This window comes from Arabidopsis thaliana, chromosome 5 (genome assembly GCF_000001735.4).
Source record: "Arabidopsis thaliana chromosome 5, partial sequence".
Classification (NCBI taxonomy): domain Eukaryota; kingdom Viridiplantae; phylum Streptophyta; class Magnoliopsida; order Brassicales; family Brassicaceae; genus Arabidopsis; species Arabidopsis thaliana.
This window is the reverse complement of record NC_003076.8, coordinates 19,254,403-19,274,103: the sequence shown is the minus strand read 5'-3', so window position 1 is coordinate 19,274,103 and position 19,701 is coordinate 19,254,403. Positions and strand designations below refer to the sequence as shown.

The following is a 19,701-nucleotide window of genomic DNA, read 5'->3' as shown; positions in this document are numbered from 1 at the left end:
CACAAAATATAATAACCTAATATTCATGTAAATCTTCGTTTAAAAAAAAAAATATTATATTAATTTGTAATTTACCGATATTTAGACATGCATAATATATCCTCGTAAATTTTATCAAAATGTCATTCGGTTCATTCTAATTAATGAATAGAAAATTATTTGGTTGTAGCATTTTATTGCTTTATGGTTAACTATAAATTTTAGATCCGTCGAAATAAAAGGTAATAATGAACGGGATCGGATATCAAAGGAGTCTATGGACTATGGTCCCCTTCGGATTTAACCAAAAAGGTTTGGAACAATCTCCAACGTTCAAAATATATCTAGCTAGGTTGATAGGTTTGTGGATTGATGAATGATGATGAGTGCAACTTTTCAAAGGAAGTAGGACCCCAAAAGGAGGTTCACGTGATGCTTAAGAAGCAGTGTGTCCGCACTATCATAAATTTCACGTCCTTATTTTCTCACCCATCTTTCTTCTTTCCCTCTTTTATATCCCATTTTGCTTTAGATCGTTTTCAAATTCATTTTTCACCTCAACAGGACCGTTTTATTGTCCATATTCCCATTTTACACCGAAACTACTTTTAAATGTCAATAGATTGGTGTGCATGTGTATATGTATAAATAGAAATTAAACTAAGAAAGAGAGTGTGAGAGAAAGAGTGGGTTCCTCATGCTACATTGTGGTTAATTAAGCATGCTTCAAATAATCTTATCATGATTATGGGCATTCTCCAATAGTCCAATATACAATTCATGGAAGCAGTAAACTATTAATATATTTATTATCAAAGTTATATTAAAACAATTATCATGGGCAGCTATTTATGATTACCAATAAAGCTGTTACATCATTGGTTGAATCTGAAATAAACGCAAACCTTTATAAACTCAAAACCTGAAATAGTTAGCCAAACACGTAATTCCAAATAGAAAAAATAAACGACCTAACACGATATAGGCAGGCAGGCTACCTTTTATTAAAATTATAATAAGGACTCTCAATTCCTTGGTTTAAACAGTAAAAGCTAATACATATGAAGACAAAAACATTTAGATCTTGTTGTGTATAATTCTTTGCCTGATGTCAACAAAAAAAAAATACTTTGTCTTTGTTTCCTTCACTTCACCACAAAAAATATGACCGTTGAGACAGAAAGGTAAAAAGGACCACTTTAGTACAAGTACATATATAAAACCTATAGATCCTCCATCGTAATTTACTTACTCCGACCGTTTCCTTTCTCACAAGCCAATGGCGCAACTTACTAATTCCCTCAATTATCTCTTTTCTGTTTCTCTCTTATTATTTGTATCGTTCCACTGCTTATGTTTTCGTTTTTCGTTGGTTGCAGCTTGTTCAAACTCCACTGACGATCAACAGATTCAACACCATCACCACCGGAAATGGGTTGGTCCCTCAGGCCACAAAGTCATCACCGTCTCACTTAACGGCCACGCTCAGTTTCGCTCCGTCCAAGACGCTGTGGATTCCATACCAAAGAACAATAACAAGAGCATCACAATCAAGATTGCTCCCGGATTTTACAGGTTGATATATATATAATTCCCTAATGAATATTTTTCCTTTTTGTTTTAGTTCTCTCCTTTATTTGTTACATTTTTTTTTGTCTTGTTCATGCATACATGCAAACTTAATTAAGGTTAAAACTTAACTTTTCATAAATACATTTTCCAGAGAGAAAGTGGTGGTTCCAGCTACAAAACCGTACATAACGTTCAAAGGAGCTGGTAGGGATGTGACCGCTATAGAGTGGCACGACCGTGCGTCCGACCTTGGCGCTAACGGTCAACAGTTACGTACCTATCAAACCGCTTCCGTCACCGTCTACGCTAATTATTTCACCGCTAGAAACATTAGCTTCACGGTACTCTATTCAATTCTAACGCAATTATATATATAGGGAAACTTTCACAAAAATGCGAGTCTTTCTTTATTTTATTTTAAATTGTGAAGAATACTGCGCCGGCTCCATTGCCGGGGATGCAAGGGTGGCAAGCGGTGGCGTTTAGGATCTCCGGCGACAAAGCTTTCTTTTCCGGCTGCGGGTTTTACGGTGCACAAGACACTTTATGCGACGATGCTGGCCGTCATTACTTCAAGGAGTGTTACATTGAAGGCTCTATCGACTTTATCTTTGGTAATGGCCGCTCCATGTATAAAGTAAGGAAGGACTCCTAAATAATACTTACTATATAGCATTAATTATGAATATAGTAACAAAAACAAAAGTTGAATATATTACTTTTTGTGTAACCAGAATATCCGAGGAGGAATAGACCAAGTATTGGGACTTGTTAAATAAACTTGTTAATGTGTGTTACTTGTTGGTGAAGGATTGTGAGTTGCATTCGATAGCGTCAAGATTCGGGTCGATAGCGGCGCATGGTAGGACATGCCCGGAAGAGAAAACGGGTTTCGCGTTCGTGGGTTGTCGGGTAACAGGTACGGGTCCATTGTATGTGGGCCGGGCCATGGGACAATACTCACGTATCGTTTACGCCTACACTTACTTTGATGCTCTCGTCGCTCACGGTGGTTGGGACGATTGGGACCACAAATCCAACAAAAGCAAGTACGTACTACTAAAAACAAAAATGTGTAAGATTTTAGTTAATCCGAAGAAATTAATGACTCTCAAAAATGTTGAAAATCATTAGGACGGCATTTTTCGGAGTGTACAATTGCTATGGGCCAGGAGCAGCAGCGACGAGAGGCGTGTCTTGGGCTAGAGCTTTGGACTATGAATCGGCCCATCCATTTATCGCTAAGAGCTTCGTTAATGGGAGACATTGGATCGCTCCTCGAGATGCTTAACCAACTTCAAACCTTGGCGGGGTTTCTTTTCCTAATTCCTCGGTTCCTCCCAGTCCCAAGTCCTAAAAGCTTACTATATTTTTATCATTCGTTTATTTCTTTTATTGTTTATTTTTTCCAATTTATTTATACATTGTGTGATCGTACAACAAAGTATTGCTTCTTCTTCATCTGTATCCATTTCAGTTAAATGTTTTGAGCTTACACATTCGTTTTTATTTCTACTATATTCTTTTTTTCCTATTTATTAATTGAACAAATGTATTATTATATAACCTTTGCTATAGATATAACTTAAATCTTATCACTTTTTATATCATTTATATATCTTACAAAAACGAATATATAACATTTTATTTGGCTGGAAAATTCAACTAGTTTCATACTGAAAAAAATTGGCTTACCAGAGAGTAAATACAAGATGTGTAAGTGTGTAACATTGTGCAACTTCCGACTTCTCTGTTGTGTTGACATAGAAAAAATTAATGAATAAGAAAAACACAATACATGAAAATTGGTCAGATTTGACCTTATTTTATATTTAGCGAAAGGTACAGTTTTGCAACTCTCTCGAAGACCAACTTTTGGTTCCATTCTCAAAACCCAAATGAAGTAAAGAATCATCTATACAAACTGCAATTATATATTGTTGCCTGCCACTATAACTCAAGAAGAATACGTAAATCCAAGCTCCATGGATTGGTTTCTGTGTCGAAAACTTTCCTACCTGTAACAATAACCAAAAACTTTGTGAAATTTTCAGTTCCTGGTCACTTAGAGTTCCACTTCCTGAAGCTCCTCTCCTAAGCTGCTGCTGCTACTGTTGAGTAGGACTGGTTTGAAGGTTGATGGACTGGTAGGAGGCGTAAACGAGGTGTTAAAGTTTCCACTCCATGAAGCTGTTCTTCTGGAAGTAGGAGGCTGATGATTATCCCCATTGACGCTTATCCCCAATCCATTTCTTTGGATGTTATCCATACTTGGATATCTCTGCATCATCATTGGTGGTGGAGCCCCTGAAGAGGCTACTACTTCATCTGCTGAAATCTCCTCCTGTCTGGTTTCAGCAGCAGCCGGTTCCATTGCCTGGTCGTTTGAAAACGATGCAGGTGCTGCGGGAACAAAGAACTTTGCTTTTGCGGGGATTGGTGGTTTTGCAGTTTGTACGGAAGGTGACGGAATCATGGTATGAGAGTTTCCACGGCCTGGAGGATTATAGGTGTCAACGTATCTGCCCAAAAGGAGAGTAAAGTGATTAGCTCTAAGCATGCAAATTATCTTCAGTAAAACACTAACAAGACTGCAAACATTTTCACTTGAAAATTTACAACTCACAGCTGGAAACAGCAACTACAATCATGCCTATTTCATATTGAATGTTTCATCTTTTATATCTTTCCTGGTAGTAAACCAAGTGTGGCTAATATTCCCTCCTCCATGCAATTCTAATGTGACGGTACAATTGCGCTCATGATTTATAATCCAGGATAGTCTCCACAGATTATAATTCTAAAATGCCTTAAGCTATTTGTTTACCTTGCCCTCACACCCGTACGCCCACGAGCTGAGAATTGATTCGAACCGTGTGAGATTGGTGGGATTCCTGAAGAATTCTCTGACGGAGTTGGGCCACCAGAACTCCAGTTCCCATTAGATGGAATCATATCAGATTTGTTTTCATAACCCAATGAGTTGTTTTGGAATGCGCCTATTGTTGGAGGAGGAGGCAGTGCAGCTTCCTCAGCTGGGGGTTCCACACCTCTTTCCACCCATCTCTTTAGTTTGTCGTCATAGTAGAACTGATTTTCTGCGCCCAATTTTGCCTTGACCCAAAGCATGAACCGAAAAAATTAGAATAAGTTCAAGAGATATCATCACGACCAAAGCATTTAGCAGTGTACCTCTTTGGATGACCGAGCTAAGACCCTTCCTACAGTGTCCTTAAAAATGCCAAAACCAAAGCGACTAAACCGCGAACCTGCCACTGACCCAGATGATTTCAACTTTGTCACCCCATCAACTGCCTTTTCTTTCGAGGAGTCAGCCATTTCCTAAAAAAAGGGAAACCTTTTATAAATTCCATTTTCAAATATTCTTAGCGGTGATTATGGTTTTCTGGTATAGACCTGTATCGGCGTCCTACCGAAATCTGGCTCTGATACACTTCTAGTATGTACTGCCATTCTCCTCCCACTCCCACCCGACTCATGTGTGGGTTCCACTGAAGCAGGTGGCATCAATGATGACATTGTATTAACCGATTGACTATATGCTAACTTAGTAGCTTCCTGCTGTTGATGTTGATACTCATTTCCCTGTAGGTTTCCTTTGGTTGAATGTGGTGCAGGTGGTGGCATGCCCCCAACAGGACGATGTGTCTTACTACCAAAAAAGTTTAGCAGTACTCCAACAAGTTTTTCTGGGTGTAAATTCGCTGTATACCCGCCCTGAAATGGTTAAGTTGCATCATTAGAGAAAAGAACAAGCTTTAGATTATTCCCACTTTTTTTCTTCACACTTTAAATTAATGGGAAGGAAAACTCACAGATGTAAATCTTATTTTACATTTCCATTTGAAGGAATAGACATCTAACAGATGTAAACCAAATGGAAAAATCTATTGGTAGATACGGATTGGAACCAGAAGTTGTACCTGTTGGTGGATACGGATTCTCTCTTCAAGAGATGAAACAAACTGTTTCCACATTTCCACTTCTGGTGATCGGCCTGTCTTGAGGCATTTTAATACTGCTTGACAGTACCTGAATCAGCCATAGCACAAACGACATCAGGAAGCCATTATACAGTCTAACAAAGGAGTAGATGAAGGAAAGTGAATCATCTTACTTTTGTGCAGTCGAAAGTTTACCAACTTCAGCCAGCATATGGGCATACATGACTTTATATGGTTGAAACGTTAACAGGGTATACTGAGAGTTTCCCAGCGTCTTAGAGTATTCATATAACTCTGTTCTCTGTCCATGCAAAGATCAATCGACAAGTCAAAAAATAATCAGACGATTAACTAAAAGAATGGTGTTATCCAAGAATTTCGTTGGAGTATCTATGCAATACGTATTTGAGGAACATGGAGGGTATCTATGATATGCTCAAAACAGAATCGCCCGGCTAGTATGATGATAACCAAAAACCAGAATGATAAAAAAAAAATCACCTGTATAGCCTCTGGACTTGCATATGTTCGAGGATATTTCCAGTGATCCGCTCCAACAAGGCACAGTCTGGCAGTATCTGAGTATGTATCAAAGTTCTTATCCGCAATTAAATAGCAAATATGGGCCGCAATAATCTGATTCATAACAATAGTTCAAATGTCATGATAAAGTTTCATAAAGTAAAACAACACAACAAGGGAGAGAACCACCTCGCCCCTTTCTTTCCACATGCAATCTCCAAGATGAGTAATCACAAGCTCATCATCTGTGGTTCTGTTCGCAGTAATTATACCCAAATTCTCTTCCCAACTGTCAAGCATGCTACTACATCCAAACTGCAATTCAGGGAAACATTAAGACATTATTAACAAGCTCCCATGACAGAGCTGCATAAGAAAATATGCCCTTTGAAATGGAGTGATCTAGTTCCCTATGGTAGATAAAATATTTTTTGTCTTGCAGTATGTTTGAATCGGACTCTTCGAAGGAACAAAAGAGTTTACCTATTTAGTATTTAATACTATGTAGAGTTTTCTTATTCTACATCTTTTGTCAACACGTTTCTAAAATTGTCTTACTGAGACGCAATAGATGGTTTATGCATTACCTGAGGTTGCTGTGGAGGTAAATTTACGGAACCAGGAAAAGAGATATCGCTTGTACTTCCAGTGGAGAACACTTCAGCTGGTTGCCCTGCAACCAGCAGGCACAGTGTTCGTAAAGGTGACCCGGGTACCAGCTGGCGAAGGGCCATTTGTTTCACAGTGTCAACATAGAACTGCATCAATTAAGACATCGACCAAGTCAGTCAACCAAGCACTACAGTGCAATGTTTAGTTCTATAGCAATCAAGAGAAACAAACCTGTTGCCCAAGTTGTGCTGCGATAACAAGCGCTGGTCCCCATAAATGACCTTCTTGTGCACATTGGAGAGCCTCCATCTTCCTGCCAGAAGCCAGAAGATTCTGCACCTCTGAAGCAGTTACCTGGACAATTCTTCCAAATGAGTTAATAAGCAAAACCATGTTAATTTTAGAAACATTCTCCTTGAAAGATAAATACCAGATATGATGTCTAATACTCACTTGCATTTGTGATTCCGGTGGTAAATGCTGTAAGCATTGGCTAATAGGAGCATAACCATTTTGTACGCCATCTTCCTTGGCAATTGCAAAAAGCTTAGCGACTGCTGCTTCAGCAGAGTCCGTTTCCTGTTTGCAGTGTATATTCAAGAATGAGAAAATTGTAATACATATCAATGTTTCTTACAAAACAGAAGTGATAAGACATCTCATGGATTGCTCACCTTTTGCAATGCATCGGAACCAAAAGGAGAACGGAGTTTCCCATAATACTGACAAGATATTCTGAGCAAAGAAAGAAGCATCTTTAAAAGTTTCCCTCTTGAAAAGTCCATGTAGGAAGATTCACAATTCAAAATTCTCTCATCAAGCCACTTATGTAAGTCTTTACTTCCAACATTTCCTCCAACCAAGGGTCCTGGAAGAGATTGTTGATCCAGACAACTGAAGTAACTCAAAGAGTTTTCTCCGAGACTTGAATAAGAGGCACTCCCAGAAATAACTTCTGCCAAGTTTAAGACAGAGATGGAGCTTCCCCCAGTTCCCTTCTGAGTCGGATAGAAAAAGGTTAGCAGTGAAAAGATTTTCATGATTCACTTAAAGTTCTAATTGGAGAATATCTTTCATACAAGTTCTCCGATAAGCATAATATAAGAAAAATAAGCGAGTAAGCATAATATAAAAAATACCACTTCATTACCTGACTTCCAAATGATGAATTCTGGAGAGAACCACTATCGTCCTTCATAAGAATGAGCTTTCCGCCAAATCCAAAATTGACAAGTGCATGTGGTGGACGCCCATCAGATGATCTTCCTGCACTTGGGGAGAAAAGCTGACTGCTCTGAAATGACTGTGGAGCATCATCTACAGATTCCTGTCTACTATAAAAACCGTTCGAGAAACTCATGGGTCCATTCTGCGTGACATTAGCCACATTCATATGCTGAGGAATGAAGCTCTGAACGCCACTCTCATATGGCTTAAACTGTTCAGCCACAGGTCCTGTACTGTACAAATTATTTACTTGCTGGTTTCCTCCGGAGTTTGATAATGAGGCAGGAGTCACAGCCGCCTCAGCCGCACCTGCATTTTCTGGTTGCCACATGTTTGTAGCCTGCTGATTTTTGTCATAGTACGATTGATCCCAACTTCCATGTTGGCTCTGGATATCAAATTTTTGTGTTCTGAGTATCTGATTTTTATCGTAAACATCATGTACGTTACTCTCTCTACTATGGTCCACAGCTGTAAAAGAATTGCCATTCTGAACTTGCTGATCATTAGCTTGACCAGTTGTTTGAAAAGCCTGGTTGTAGCTGTCAAGAGAGCGCCATTCTTGAGCAATTGTGTCATAGTACCATCCCGGATACTGGGAGTCAAAGACCATGTGTTCTGGATACCCATTGCTCACTTGTGAAACCTGGTTCCAAGTAGAAACATTCTCAACTGTGCCAGCCACTGCAGATGCTGTACTCTGTCTCTGATAAGCAACATCCGAGTTGTTCGCAGCAACGTTTTCCCAGTTACTAGTTGAGTTTTCATAGCTCTCCTGTGAATTCATGCTTGCATCATGACCATCAACTTGAAACCACTGACCAGTACTTGCATCATATTTCCATCCAGGATAGAGATTTTCCCAAGATTGACTGTTATCCACGTACTGCCCGCTTGCAGAATCGTGGTGCAATTGACCCTGGTGTTGCTCAAACCCAACACTTGTGTTATTTGTATCATTGGCTACTAAGTTTCCTCCAGTGGCCACAGCTACATCCGCCTTTCCCTGTAAATTTCCTGCAGTTGCATCCAGCTCAGTGAAGAAATCAGAGTATGAACCAAACCCACGACCGTCATTTACAGATAAATCCGCATCAAATGAACCCCAATCTAGCTCCTTAACCCCAGGAATCCCGGGCTCGTTAACTATCGTGCATTCTTTTGCTGTTTCAGATAGTGGCATATCAGCTACCTCCGATCTCATTTCATCATCTCTTAATTCCCTTGCATCACTATGGGGAAATTGAACAGCTTCCGGAGCAATAGATGAAGGCTCGTCTTCCCCCACCGAACCGCTTGCACCCTCGTTTGCAACATCGTTCCCCAAAATTGCTTCATTCAGTGTGCCATCTCCTCCGCCCAAAGGATCTTTACCAATAGAGAGATTCGAAAAAGCTCTGATATCATCGGAGTCACTTTCATCGTCGAACTTCAGCTCCGTCACAGAGGATGAAGCCTGAGCTTCGGTGGGAGAATAAGCATCATCAACAAGCTTGTCGAAGAAATCCTCATCCGTCTGATCCTCCAGCAGGAATTGAGAAGCCGAAGCCATCAATCGAAAAAGAGATGAAAATCGGAATTATATTAACCCGAATCTAATCCCCAACAAAAATCGCCGTGAGAGAGGATCGGAAGAAGCTCTATAGAACGCAGCGATCAAGTGGAGCACGATGCCATAGATTCCGATCCAAAACCTAGAAAGGATTCGTCCCAAATTTGCTACTTTCCTAATAACTTAAACGTCTATTCGAAGCTTTTCCATCTCAACCTTCAACGTCATTCTCAACAAAAGTATCATACAATGTGATTCATATTATCTCTTCTTAATGACATTTCTATACGCATCGAGGATGGTTGGCGCCGATCTGTTTTAAATGCAAAGATCTGTGTCTAAGAAACTTACAAAATTTCCGATATCTCGTAACTACTCAATGAAGGAGACAAACCAAGAGCGTTTCCGGCGACAATGGCTACGTTTCTTTGTGACGAAAGCTTCATGTCCAGCTACGGTCATAAACACACAGGTCTGTTTGCCACATGTACACTTTGATTCCAAATTCCTTGCTGAGATTCTACAAAAGAAACGGCTCGCTAAAAGATGCTCACAAGGTGTTTGACGAAATGCCTGATCCAGATGTGATATAATCAGGGAATGAAGATATTGAAATTCTGGTTTTTACGTTGGAGGAAGAAGAAGACTCCCTCTGTTTGTTTCTTCTAAAGAAGCTACAGAGATCTGATGAATCCAACGGTAGCCATTGGATCGCTCTTCAAGATGCTTTAAGAAACCGGTTCTTCATCCGTTAATTAATTAATTAGAGCTTCAGATCGGACGATTAATCATAAAACACGAATTATCGGCCCAATTATTATTAATGGCCAGCCCACATAAAACAAAAACACAAATGAATCGGCACATGCCGATACCAGCGGGGTTTTTTCTTAAAAGTCCGCGTTCCCGGTCCAAAGAGCCACATTTTCGGTCACTAATGTTATAAAAAAAATTGTGATGCAAATTTATTCGAATCTAATTGAACCAAACCGAATTACCAAAAGAAATCATGCATAATTCAAAATTTGGTTCAGCCGTGTATCAAATTAAAATTTATTATGCTATATTATTAAAAGTAAATCATTATACTAATAACTATTATTATTATTTTTAATCTAAACATAATTAAAGGCAAAACCAAAATTATGTTCTGGTTCCATCCTCTTCTTTCCAAAATGCATACTCCATCTAAACTATGAATACGGGAAACCACACAATCAAAGGGATGCAGAAATTAGAGGCCAACACATGGTGAACAAATTTCATTACCACTCATGAACGAAATATTAATGTGTATTATTGTGTAATTCCTCAAGTCTGTTAACAAAGAAATTTAATGAATTTATATTTAGTAAGAAAATAAAAAAAAAATACAAACGGCATAATACATATTTGCCCCCTGTCATTGACAGAAGCAGAGAAAGTGCTTCATGTAATTTTGGGGTAACTCATGGATTAACATTTGATTGATTGATCGATCTAACCTGTTGTGACAGTGAGCAAAACTTTTTTTTTCTTTTGTGATATTACAGATTTTTCAACTTACAGTTCAACTTCCTGAAGCTCCTCTCCTAAGCTGCTACTGCTACTGTTCAGTGGGCTTGGTCTGAATGTTGATGCACTCGTTGGAGACATAAACGACGAGCTGTTGACGCTTCCGCTCCATGAAGCTGTTCTTCTTGATACTGACTGAGGAAGATCACCATTAAGGCTTGTTCCTGATCCACTTCTTCTGATGTTGTCTACACTTGGAAATCTCTGCATTGCAATTGGAGATGGTGTCGGGGACTGGAATGAAGCCTGGCTTGGTCCTGGAGCGCCTGCAGAGCCTACTACTGCTTCATCTCCTGAGTTCTCTTGTCTGGTTTCAGCACTAACCGATTCCATTACCTGGTCGTTTGCAAACGATGCCGGTGCTGCTGGGACAAAGAATTTTGCTTTCGCAGGAATCGGTGGTTTAGAAGATTGCACGGGAGGTGACTGATACATGCTCGAGGAGCCTTGATTATAGGTGTCAACGTACCTGCCCCCGAAAAAGAGTAAAATGATCAGTTCTAAGCATGCACATTATCTACAGTAAAACACTAACGAGGGAATATTATATCCAGTAGCTTTTTTAATAAACGATCAGACAAATTATAGCTATCAGTTGCACAACCGTACACTACCATCAGGAGAACTATTCCCATCTCACATCAAAAGCTCTTTTGTACCCGTAAATCAATGGTGGCTTATATTCCTTCCTTATTGCCATTCTAACTTAGGATCCAGGATAGCCTCCACAGATTATATATAATTCTCAAGTGTCTCAAGTGGTTTGTTTACCTTGCACGCACACCCATACGTCCACGAGCTGAGAATTGGTTTGAGCCCTGTGAGACTGGTGGGATTCCCGGAGAATTCTCTGACGGAGTTGGGCTGCCACTACTCCAGCTCCCACTAGATGGAGACATCTCGTTCTTTATCTCAGACTTGTTTTCATGACCCAATGAGTTGCTTCGGAATGGGACTGACGTTGGAGGAGGAGGTAGTGCAGCTTCCTCAGCTGGGGGTTCCACACCTCTTTCCACCCATCTCTTTAGGTTATCGTCATAGTAGAATTGATTCTCATTACCCAGTTTTGCCTTTACCCAAAGAATGACTCAAAACAATTAGTATAAGTTCAACAAGACTCCTCACGACCTCAAGATTTAGTAAGGTGCACCTCATTAGATGATCGAGATGGGAAGACCTTCCCTACAGTGTTCTTCAATATGCCAATACCAAAGCGGCTAAACCGAGAACTTGGCACCTTCCGAGTTGATTTCACCTGTGTCACCCCATCAGGAGCTTTGTCTTTTGAGGAGTCAGTCTGATCCTATCAGAAAAGACAAACATTTAAGCAATAAGCAATGGTTTTCTGACGCGTATTGGTTGGTATACTTAGAAAGCCTCCTTAGGACTACTCGATCCAGTGATATATCTGAGTGTGGGGTAGCTGGATAGGGGAAATAGCATGATGAGGGAGCAACTTACCCGCATCTGTTACTAACAAAAAAGAAGAAAAAGAAATGGTTTTCTAGTGATATAGACCTGTATTGGCGTCCTACTGAAATCTGGCTCTGATACACTTCTAGAATGTGCTGCCATTGTCCTCCCGTTCCCACCCCACTCATGTACGGGTTCAATTGAAGCAGGTGGCATCAATGATGACATTGTATTAGCGGATTGACTATATGATAACTTAGCCGCTTCCTGCTGTTGATGTTGATACTCATTTACCTGCGGGTTTCCAGTTGTTGAATGTGGTGCAGGTGGTGGCATCCCCCACAAAGAGTTCAGCAGCTTTCCAACAAGTTTTGCTGGGGCCAAATTCCCACCCTGAGATAGAAATGTCTGATTAGTCGGATCATAAGTAAAAAGAAGCTTTACGTGGTACCCAATTTTATGGATGTCCACAACGCTCGAGTTTCTTTTTTGACATCTTTAATCAAAGTACAACTCACAGATGTAAATACTTTTCACTGTTGCATTTCCATTTAAAGGAAAAGACAGCTAACAGATGTAACCCCACACGAAAAATCAACTGTTCCATGTAATTCTATTGGAACCAGAAGTGGTGTAACTTGTACCTCTTGATGGCTACGGATTCTCTCTTCAAGAGATGAAGCAAACTGCTTCCACATTTCTACTTCAGATGATCGGCTAGTCTTGAGGCATCTTATTACTGCTTGACAGTACCTGAATAAGCAACAGTAGAATGACATCAGGAAGCCATATAGAGTCTAACCAAGGAGCAGATGAAGGAAAGTAAATCATCTTACTTTTGTGCAGTAGAAAGTTTACCAACTTCAGCCAGCATATGAGCATATATGATTTTATATGGTTGAAACGGTAACAGGATATACTGAGAGTTTCCCAGCGTCTTAGAGTATTCATATAACTCTGTTCTCTGCCCATGCAAAGATCAACCGACAAATCAAGAGAATTTCAAATAAGTAAGAAAAAAAATGGCGTCCTCCATGAATTTCGTCAGAGTTTCTATACAACATATTTGAGAAACATGGAGAGTATTCATAAAAAGCCTCAAAATAGAATCTTACGTCTAGTATTATAATAACTAAAACACTGTGATAAAAATTCACCTGTATAGCATCTGGACTTGCGTATGTTCGAGGACATTTCCAATGGTCCGCTCCGACAAGGCAGAGTCTGGCGCTTTCTGAGTATGGATCAAAGTTCTTGTCTGCGATTAAATAGCAAATATGCGCCGCAATTATCTGATTCATAACAGTACTTCAAATGTCATGATAAAATCTTCCATGAAGTAAAAAAATACAACAAGGCAGAGAACCACCTCCCCTCTTTCTTTCCACATGCTATCTCCAAGATGAATAATCACAAGGTCGTCATCTGTGGTTCTGTTAGCAGTTATTATACCCAAATTCTCTTCCCAATTGTCAAGCATGCTACTACTACTTCCAGTGGGACACACTTCAGCTGGTTGTCCCGCAACGAGTAGGCACAATGTCCGTAAAGGTGACCCGGGTATCAGCTGGCGAAGGGCCATTTGTTTCACAGTGTCTACATAGAACTGCAAGTTAGGACATCACCAAGTCAGTCAACCAAGCACTACAGTGGAACGTTTAGTTCTATAGCAATCAAGGGAAAGGAACCTGATCCCCAAGTTGAGCCGCGATGACAAGTGCCGGTCCCCATAAATGGCCTTCTTGCGCACATTGTAGAGCCTCCATTTTTCTACCAGAAGCCAGAAGATTCTGAACCTCTGAAGCAGTTACCTGGGGAATTCTTCCACGAGTTAATCAGGAAAAAAAAACGTCCTCGAAAGAGTATATGGGATTTGATGTCCAATACTCACTTGCATTTGCGATTCAGGTGGTAAATGCTGCAAGCATTGGCTAATAGGAGCATAACCATTTTGGATGCCATCTTTCTTGGCAAATGCAAAAAGTTTAGCAACTGCTGCTTCTGGAGTATCCGTTTCCTGTTTGCAGTGTGAATACCAAGATGAGGAAATGCAACATATACAATGTTTTTCTTAAGAAAATAAATGACAAGATATCTCATGATTTGCTCACCTTTTGCGATGCATCAGAGCCAAAAGGAGATCGGAGTTTCCCATAATACTGACAAGATATTCTGAGCAAAGAAAGAAGCATCTTTAAGAGTTTCCCTCTTGAAAAATCCATGTTGGAAGATTCACAATGCAAGAGTCTCTCATCAATCCACTTATGCAACTCTTTACTTCCAACATTTCCCCCTACCAAAGGGCCTGGAAGAGATTGTTGATGCAGACAACGAAAGTAGCTCAAAGAGTCTTCCCCGGGACTGGAATAAGAGGCACTCCCAGAAATAACTTCTGCCAAGTTTAAGACAGTGATGGAGCTTCCCCCAATCCCCTTTGCATCAAATAGAGAAATATCAGCAGTTAGACAGAATCTTGAATTAAATTTCACTAACATATTTGGACAATAGTTGACAACATATTTCATAAATGTTCAGTGATAAGCAAAAAAAAAAAAAAAGTGATAGCTCTACAGTAGTTTTACTAACTTCCCAGGGTGTAAAATAAACTAATGAAAATCCACACTTAAGAACTAACCTGACTCCCAAATGATGTATTCTGCAGAGAACCATTATTATCCTTCATAACAATGAGCTTCCCACCAAATCCAAAACTGACTAGTGCGTGTGGTGGACGCCTATCAGATGATCTTCCCACACTTGGGGAGAAAAGCTGATTGTTCTGAAAAGACTTTTGAGCATGATCTACCGATTGCTGTCTATTATACAAATCGTTTGAGAAACTCAATGGTCCATTTTGTGTGGCACTAGCCACATTCATATGCTGAGGGATAAAGCTCTGGGCTCCAATCGTATTTGGCTTAAACTGTTCAGCCACAGATTCTGTACTGTACAAATTATTTACTTGCTGGTTTCCTCCGAAGCGTGATAATGAATCAGAAGTTACCGCAGGCTCAGCCTTACCTACATTTACTGGTTGCCAAGTGTTTCCAGCCTGCTGATTGTTGGCATAGTAAGATTCGTCCCAACTTCCGTGTTGGCCCTGAATAGCAAAGTCTTGCGCTTTGAATGTCTGGTTTTTGTTGTTAACATCATACACACTACTCTGGCTATTATTGTGATACGTAGTTGTACGAGCATGACCGTTCTGAACTTGCTGATCATGAGCTTGACCAGTTACAGTTGTTTGGGAAGCCTGGTTGTAGCTGTCCAGAGAGCGCCATTCTTGAGCAATTGTGTCATAGTACCATCCAGGATACTGGGCGTCAAATACCATGTGTTCTGGATATCCATTGCCCACTTGTGAAACCTGGTTCCATGTAGACACACTCTCAGCTGTGCCAGCCATTGCAGATGTTGTACTCTGTTTCAGATAAGCAACATCCGAGTTATCAGCAGCAACGCTTTCCCAGTTACCTGTTGAGTTAATATAGCTCTCCTGTGAATTAACGGTTGCATCCTGACCATCAACTTGATACCATTGACCAGTACTTGCATCATATTTCCATCCAGGATAGAGATTTTCCCAAGATTGACTGTTATCCACATACTGCCCGCTTCCAGAATCGTGTTGCACTTGACCCTGGTGTTGCTCAAAGCCTGCCGAATTATCTAAACCAACACTTGTGTTAATTGTATCATTGGCTACTAAGTTTCCTCCAGTGGCCACAGCTACCTCCGCCTGTCCCTGTACATTTCCTGCAGTTGCATCCAACTCAGTGAAGAAATCAGAGTATGAACCAAACCCACCACCGTCATTTACAGATGAATCTGCATAAAACGAGCCCCAGTCAACCTCCTTAACCCCAGGACTCCCAGATCCATCGACTATATTACTCTCTTTTCCTGTTTCAGTTAGTGCCATATCATCCACCTCCGATCGCACCACATCAACATCCCTTAACCTATTTGCATCACTGTTGACAAATTGAACAGCTTCCGGAGCAATAGATGAAGAAGGCTCTTCTTTTCCCACCGAACCACTTGTACCCTCGTTTGCAACATCGTTCCCCAAACCTGCTTCATTCAATGCGACATCTCCATCACCCAAAACATCGTCAACGACGGAGAGATTAGCAAAAGCTTTGGCGTCATCGGAATCACTACCGTCATCGAATTTCAGCTCCTTGGCAGAGGATGAAGCGGTAGGAGTATAGGAATCATCAACAAGTTTGTCGAAGAAATCCTCGTCCGTTTGATCATCCAGGAGGAAATCAGCAGTCGAAGCCATCAAAATTGACAACCGAAATCGAAATTAAAACCCTAACCCTAAACCCCGCAAAATCACAGAAAGAGATCAACGGATCTGCAAGCTTCTTAAAGCGAGACGATCAATTGCAAAACGAAGTTAAATTTCTAGAAGATCAAGATCAAGTAGAGTAGAGAAGCATAGACCGATCCAAAATCCAGAAAGGATTCGTCAGTGATTTCCCGGATCTAATCTCCGATCCAAACTCCGATTAGTCGGTGAAATCGTCGAGATCGAATGAGAGAGAGAGAGAGAGACTCTTTGATTATTATTTTTTTCCGGATTTACCCTTATATGTATGTTTCCATAAGATTCATAAATATTTCATAGTGACGATTATGAGCCAATAACTATCGATTATTGACCGCATTTTTATGTCCTAAAAAGATTAACAATATTTTATATAACGTTTTTCGAACAAAATATAAAGAATACAGTGTATGCTTGATTAAACAACAACAACAAAAAAAACAAATTAATTTATGTATTATCACTGTAATAAATAGATCAGACATAATAATAGATTGTGTTCCATAAATGATGATATATCTAATCTAATTGGTATCTATAACACTAGTATGTTGAAAAATAGTCACAAAGCTAACTTTTACAAATTATGTCATCAAGTAATTTAACGACATTTAAAATTATTTACAATGCTTTGTACAAATCTAAGCTCAGTAACTTCTTATAGGTTTGATATTCTAACATGATTTATATGTTAACCTAACTTGTAATCTTTGGTGGACTTATAAGATAATTGCTCTAACTCATGAAAAAAATAAATTAAAATTATGGAACAAAACTTGTGTAATTCGATATGATTTGTAACTTCATCCATCAGATCTTCTATCAATGTTCTGCGAAAAAAAACAATATAAAAATGGAACATATATAGATTTCCATTTTCTTCGTCTAAAATGTTGACTAGAAATAAAGACTAAAACTCTATATCTAAATATTCGACCATTTTTTCTTTTCCATAAATTTAATAGAAGAAGAAGATGAACAAAAAGAAAACAATCAAGACAAAAGAGGCTTCTTAGAGTCGAACTCACTCTCAAAACTCTCAATTTCAGAGAACCCTTCTTTGCCTTTAGCCCATAACACAAGGTATAGCCCTACGAACATCAACACCATCCCTCCCACACTGCAATTTTTTGTTAATCAATTCATTAAAAGAAACAAAATCAAATATAACCTTCGGAAAATCGAATATTAGTTTTGACGGTTTGATTAGAATCCGGTAACAATTAGCATATCTCCGGTAATATAACCGTGTATGAGTAAGTTTTACCATTGTATGTTTTCCTACTAATTTGATGGGTTTCTTAGTTTGAAGACCAAATGTGTAATGTTACCAATGAAAACCTAAAATATTGTTAAAAGAGTTGTGTTAATAATGCTCACCTTCCAAGGCTAACGGACTCTCCTAATGTCAAAACGGCGAAAGCAACCGAAATAACGGTAGCGAAAGGACTAAACATTGAAACGAAAACCGGTCCACGTTTCTTCATGGCCCATCCATTAAAGCTAACACATGCTCCACTCACTGCCCCTGCCTGACCATTTCAAAAACTATATACATTATAACCAACCAACCATAAACCAATTGATTATGTTTTATATCTACGAATGATCTACTTGAACTTACCAGGACAGAATAACCAACGAGGTTACCGAAACTAATTAATGAACTGGCAAGTACTTTTGTTTTTCGGTTTTGTAATAGTAGTACCACCGTTGTTATCAACACTCCTAGTAATGCCGTTATTGCACTTAACGATATCGGTGCCGGGAACTCTGCCAACGTTGACGCCTACAATAACCGACATTTTAGAAACCGAACCAAACCGGTTATGACGAACCGGGTTTACTTACCTGAAGAACGACGTTGGTGGATAAAACAAAGACGGCTCCAAGAAGGTAGATACATCCAACGACCTTGTCTCGATCAAAGACGAATATTGGAGTGTCATCTTCTTCTTTGTGACTGATCGAAGTGCTGTGCATTACGCTCATAGCTAAAGCGCCAAATACGCACAACAATGTCCCTAAGATCTTCAACTTGCTGTACACACATTTCAGATTCATCTTCTCTAACCTATCCATAAAATAAGACCACACTTAATGTTGGAACACGTCGTGAAATTACGAGTTAGAACAAGGATTTAGTGATTCACCCAACGATCCAAGCGATGAAAAAAATGAGACCAGGAGCAAGATTTGGCATCGCTGTTGCCATTGCTGGTGATGTCAACCTGATTCCTTCTAGAAACAGAGACTGGAACAGAGTAACCCTGTTTTTGTTTTCGAATACAGAACCAAAAAAAGCTGTGAAAATTTAAACCAAGTTTTCTAATTTTAACACAAAAAAAGAGAGTAAATAGCTTACCCTGCAAAGGAGATCAAAACTAGCTTACCAATCAGCCTCAAGCTAAGCTCATTTGGCCATTGCTTCCTTTAGAACAACAAAAACAAAACAAAACATTTACAACGTGAAAAGAAAAAAAGACAAGTTTGGTTTTCTAGGCTATGTGAAAATGTTATCAGACAGACCTTTCGAAGAGAATGGCGAAAGGGGAGAGGATTATGAAAGTGGCGAATGTAGAAAAGATGACAATGGTGAAAGGGCCAAGACCGAGTGACATCAAATAACTCATGAGCAAAGAATTGCCTGCGTATACAAATTGAACCATTACTAAACCTCCTACTATCACCATCTCTTCTATCATCTCCGTCTTCATCCTCTCCTCAAGGAGATTGAGCACCGATCGATACAAATTTACACAAAAAAATTGCATGGCATGAATTCCCTTGTAAGCGTTAGGATAAGATTGCAATAAAACAAATGAATTACTCTCTCTATCTCTCTCCTTTACCTTCATCCAGAAAATATATCTGGAATCACCATTTTCTTCCTTTCTCTCTCTTTCCTTTACTCTATCATTATATTCCTCAGGTTTTGCTTCTGTAAGAAAACAGACCCTCCATTGTTG

General features: G+C 39.6%; 4 protein-coding genes across 9 annotated transcripts; 1 reads left to right on the top strand and 3 right to left on the bottom strand.

Annotated features, from left to right (window-relative positions):
• Positions 1 to 1,211: 1,211 nt before the first annotated feature.
• PME5 (Pectin lyase-like superfamily protein) lies at positions 1,212 to 3,160 on the top strand. The gene is made up of 5 exons (NM_124123.5): positions 1,212 to 1,554; positions 1,703 to 1,892; positions 1,982 to 2,188; positions 2,362 to 2,600; positions 2,686 to 3,160. The coding sequence occupies exons 1-5, from the start codon at positions 1,259 to 1,261 to the stop codon at positions 2,840 to 2,842; spliced, it is 1,089 nt and encodes a 362-aa protein (NP_199561.1). The 5' UTR covers positions 1,212 to 1,258; the 3' UTR covers positions 2,843 to 3,160.
• Positions 3,161 to 3,204: 44 nt separating this feature from the next.
• AT5G47490 (RGPR-like protein) lies at positions 3,205 to 10,278 on the bottom strand. Of its 3 annotated transcripts, NM_001344728.1 has the most exons (14): positions 9,824 to 10,211; positions 7,801 to 9,742; positions 7,325 to 7,648; positions 7,104 to 7,229; positions 6,882 to 7,004; positions 6,626 to 6,796; positions 6,228 to 6,353; positions 6,018 to 6,152; positions 5,690 to 5,817; positions 5,496 to 5,604; positions 4,969 to 5,289; positions 4,744 to 4,893; positions 4,379 to 4,665; positions 3,304 to 4,073 (listed from the first exon to the last, which is right to left on the bottom strand). In NM_001344728.1, exons 2-14 carry the CDS (start codon positions 9,427 to 9,429, stop codon positions 3,617 to 3,619), a joined length of 4,086 nt encoding a protein of 1,361 aa, NP_001318753.1. In that variant the 5' UTR covers positions 9,430 to 9,742; positions 9,824 to 10,211; the 3' UTR covers positions 3,304 to 3,616. The 3 variants fall into 3 exon arrangements, with proteins under 3 accessions (NP_199560.1, NP_001330152.1, NP_001318753.1); NM_124122.3 differs by having other exon boundaries at positions 3,205 to 4,073; positions 7,801 to 10,278; NM_001344729.1 differs by having other exon boundaries at positions 3,276 to 4,073; positions 4,986 to 5,289; positions 7,801 to 10,169.
• Positions 10,279 to 10,678: 400 nt separating this feature from the next.
• AT5G47480 (RGPR-like protein) lies at positions 10,679 to 17,077 on the bottom strand. 2 transcript variants are annotated; one of them, NM_124121.3, is made up of 12 exons: positions 15,032 to 17,077; positions 14,508 to 14,828; positions 14,288 to 14,413; positions 14,085 to 14,207; positions 13,766 to 14,002; positions 13,554 to 13,688; positions 13,233 to 13,360; positions 13,041 to 13,149; positions 12,502 to 12,789; positions 12,134 to 12,286; positions 11,755 to 12,053; positions 10,679 to 11,452 (listed from the first exon to the last, which is right to left on the bottom strand). In NM_124121.3, exons 1-12 carry the CDS (start codon positions 16,682 to 16,684, stop codon positions 10,972 to 10,974), a joined length of 4,053 nt encoding a protein of 1,350 aa, NP_199559.1. In that variant the 5' UTR covers positions 16,685 to 17,077; the 3' UTR covers positions 10,679 to 10,971. The 2 variants fall into 2 exon arrangements, with proteins under 2 accessions (NP_199559.1, NP_001331519.1); NM_001344727.1 differs by having other exon boundaries at positions 12,134 to 12,789.
• A 216-nt stretch (positions 17,078 to 17,293) lies between these two features.
• Positions 17,294 to 19,701, bottom strand: UMAMIT7 (Nodulin MtN21 /EamA-like transporter family protein; the record flags this gene model as incomplete). Of its 3 annotated transcripts, NM_001344726.1 has the most annotated exons (8): positions 17,485 to 17,562; positions 17,761 to 17,852; positions 18,113 to 18,264; positions 18,357 to 18,521; positions 18,584 to 18,806; positions 18,886 to 19,002; positions 19,098 to 19,163; positions 19,262 to 19,677. In NM_001344726.1, the coding sequence occupies 8 exons, from the start codon at positions 19,588 to 19,590 to the stop codon at positions 17,555 to 17,557; spliced, it is 1,152 nt and encodes a 383-aa protein (NP_001330913.1). The 3 variants fall into 3 exon arrangements, with proteins under 3 accessions (NP_001330912.1, NP_001330913.1, NP_199558.1); NM_001344725.1 differs by having other exon boundaries at positions 17,294 to 17,852; positions 19,262 to 19,701; NM_124120.1 differs by lacking the exon at positions 17,485 to 17,562 and having other exon boundaries at positions 17,726 to 17,852; positions 19,262 to 19,506.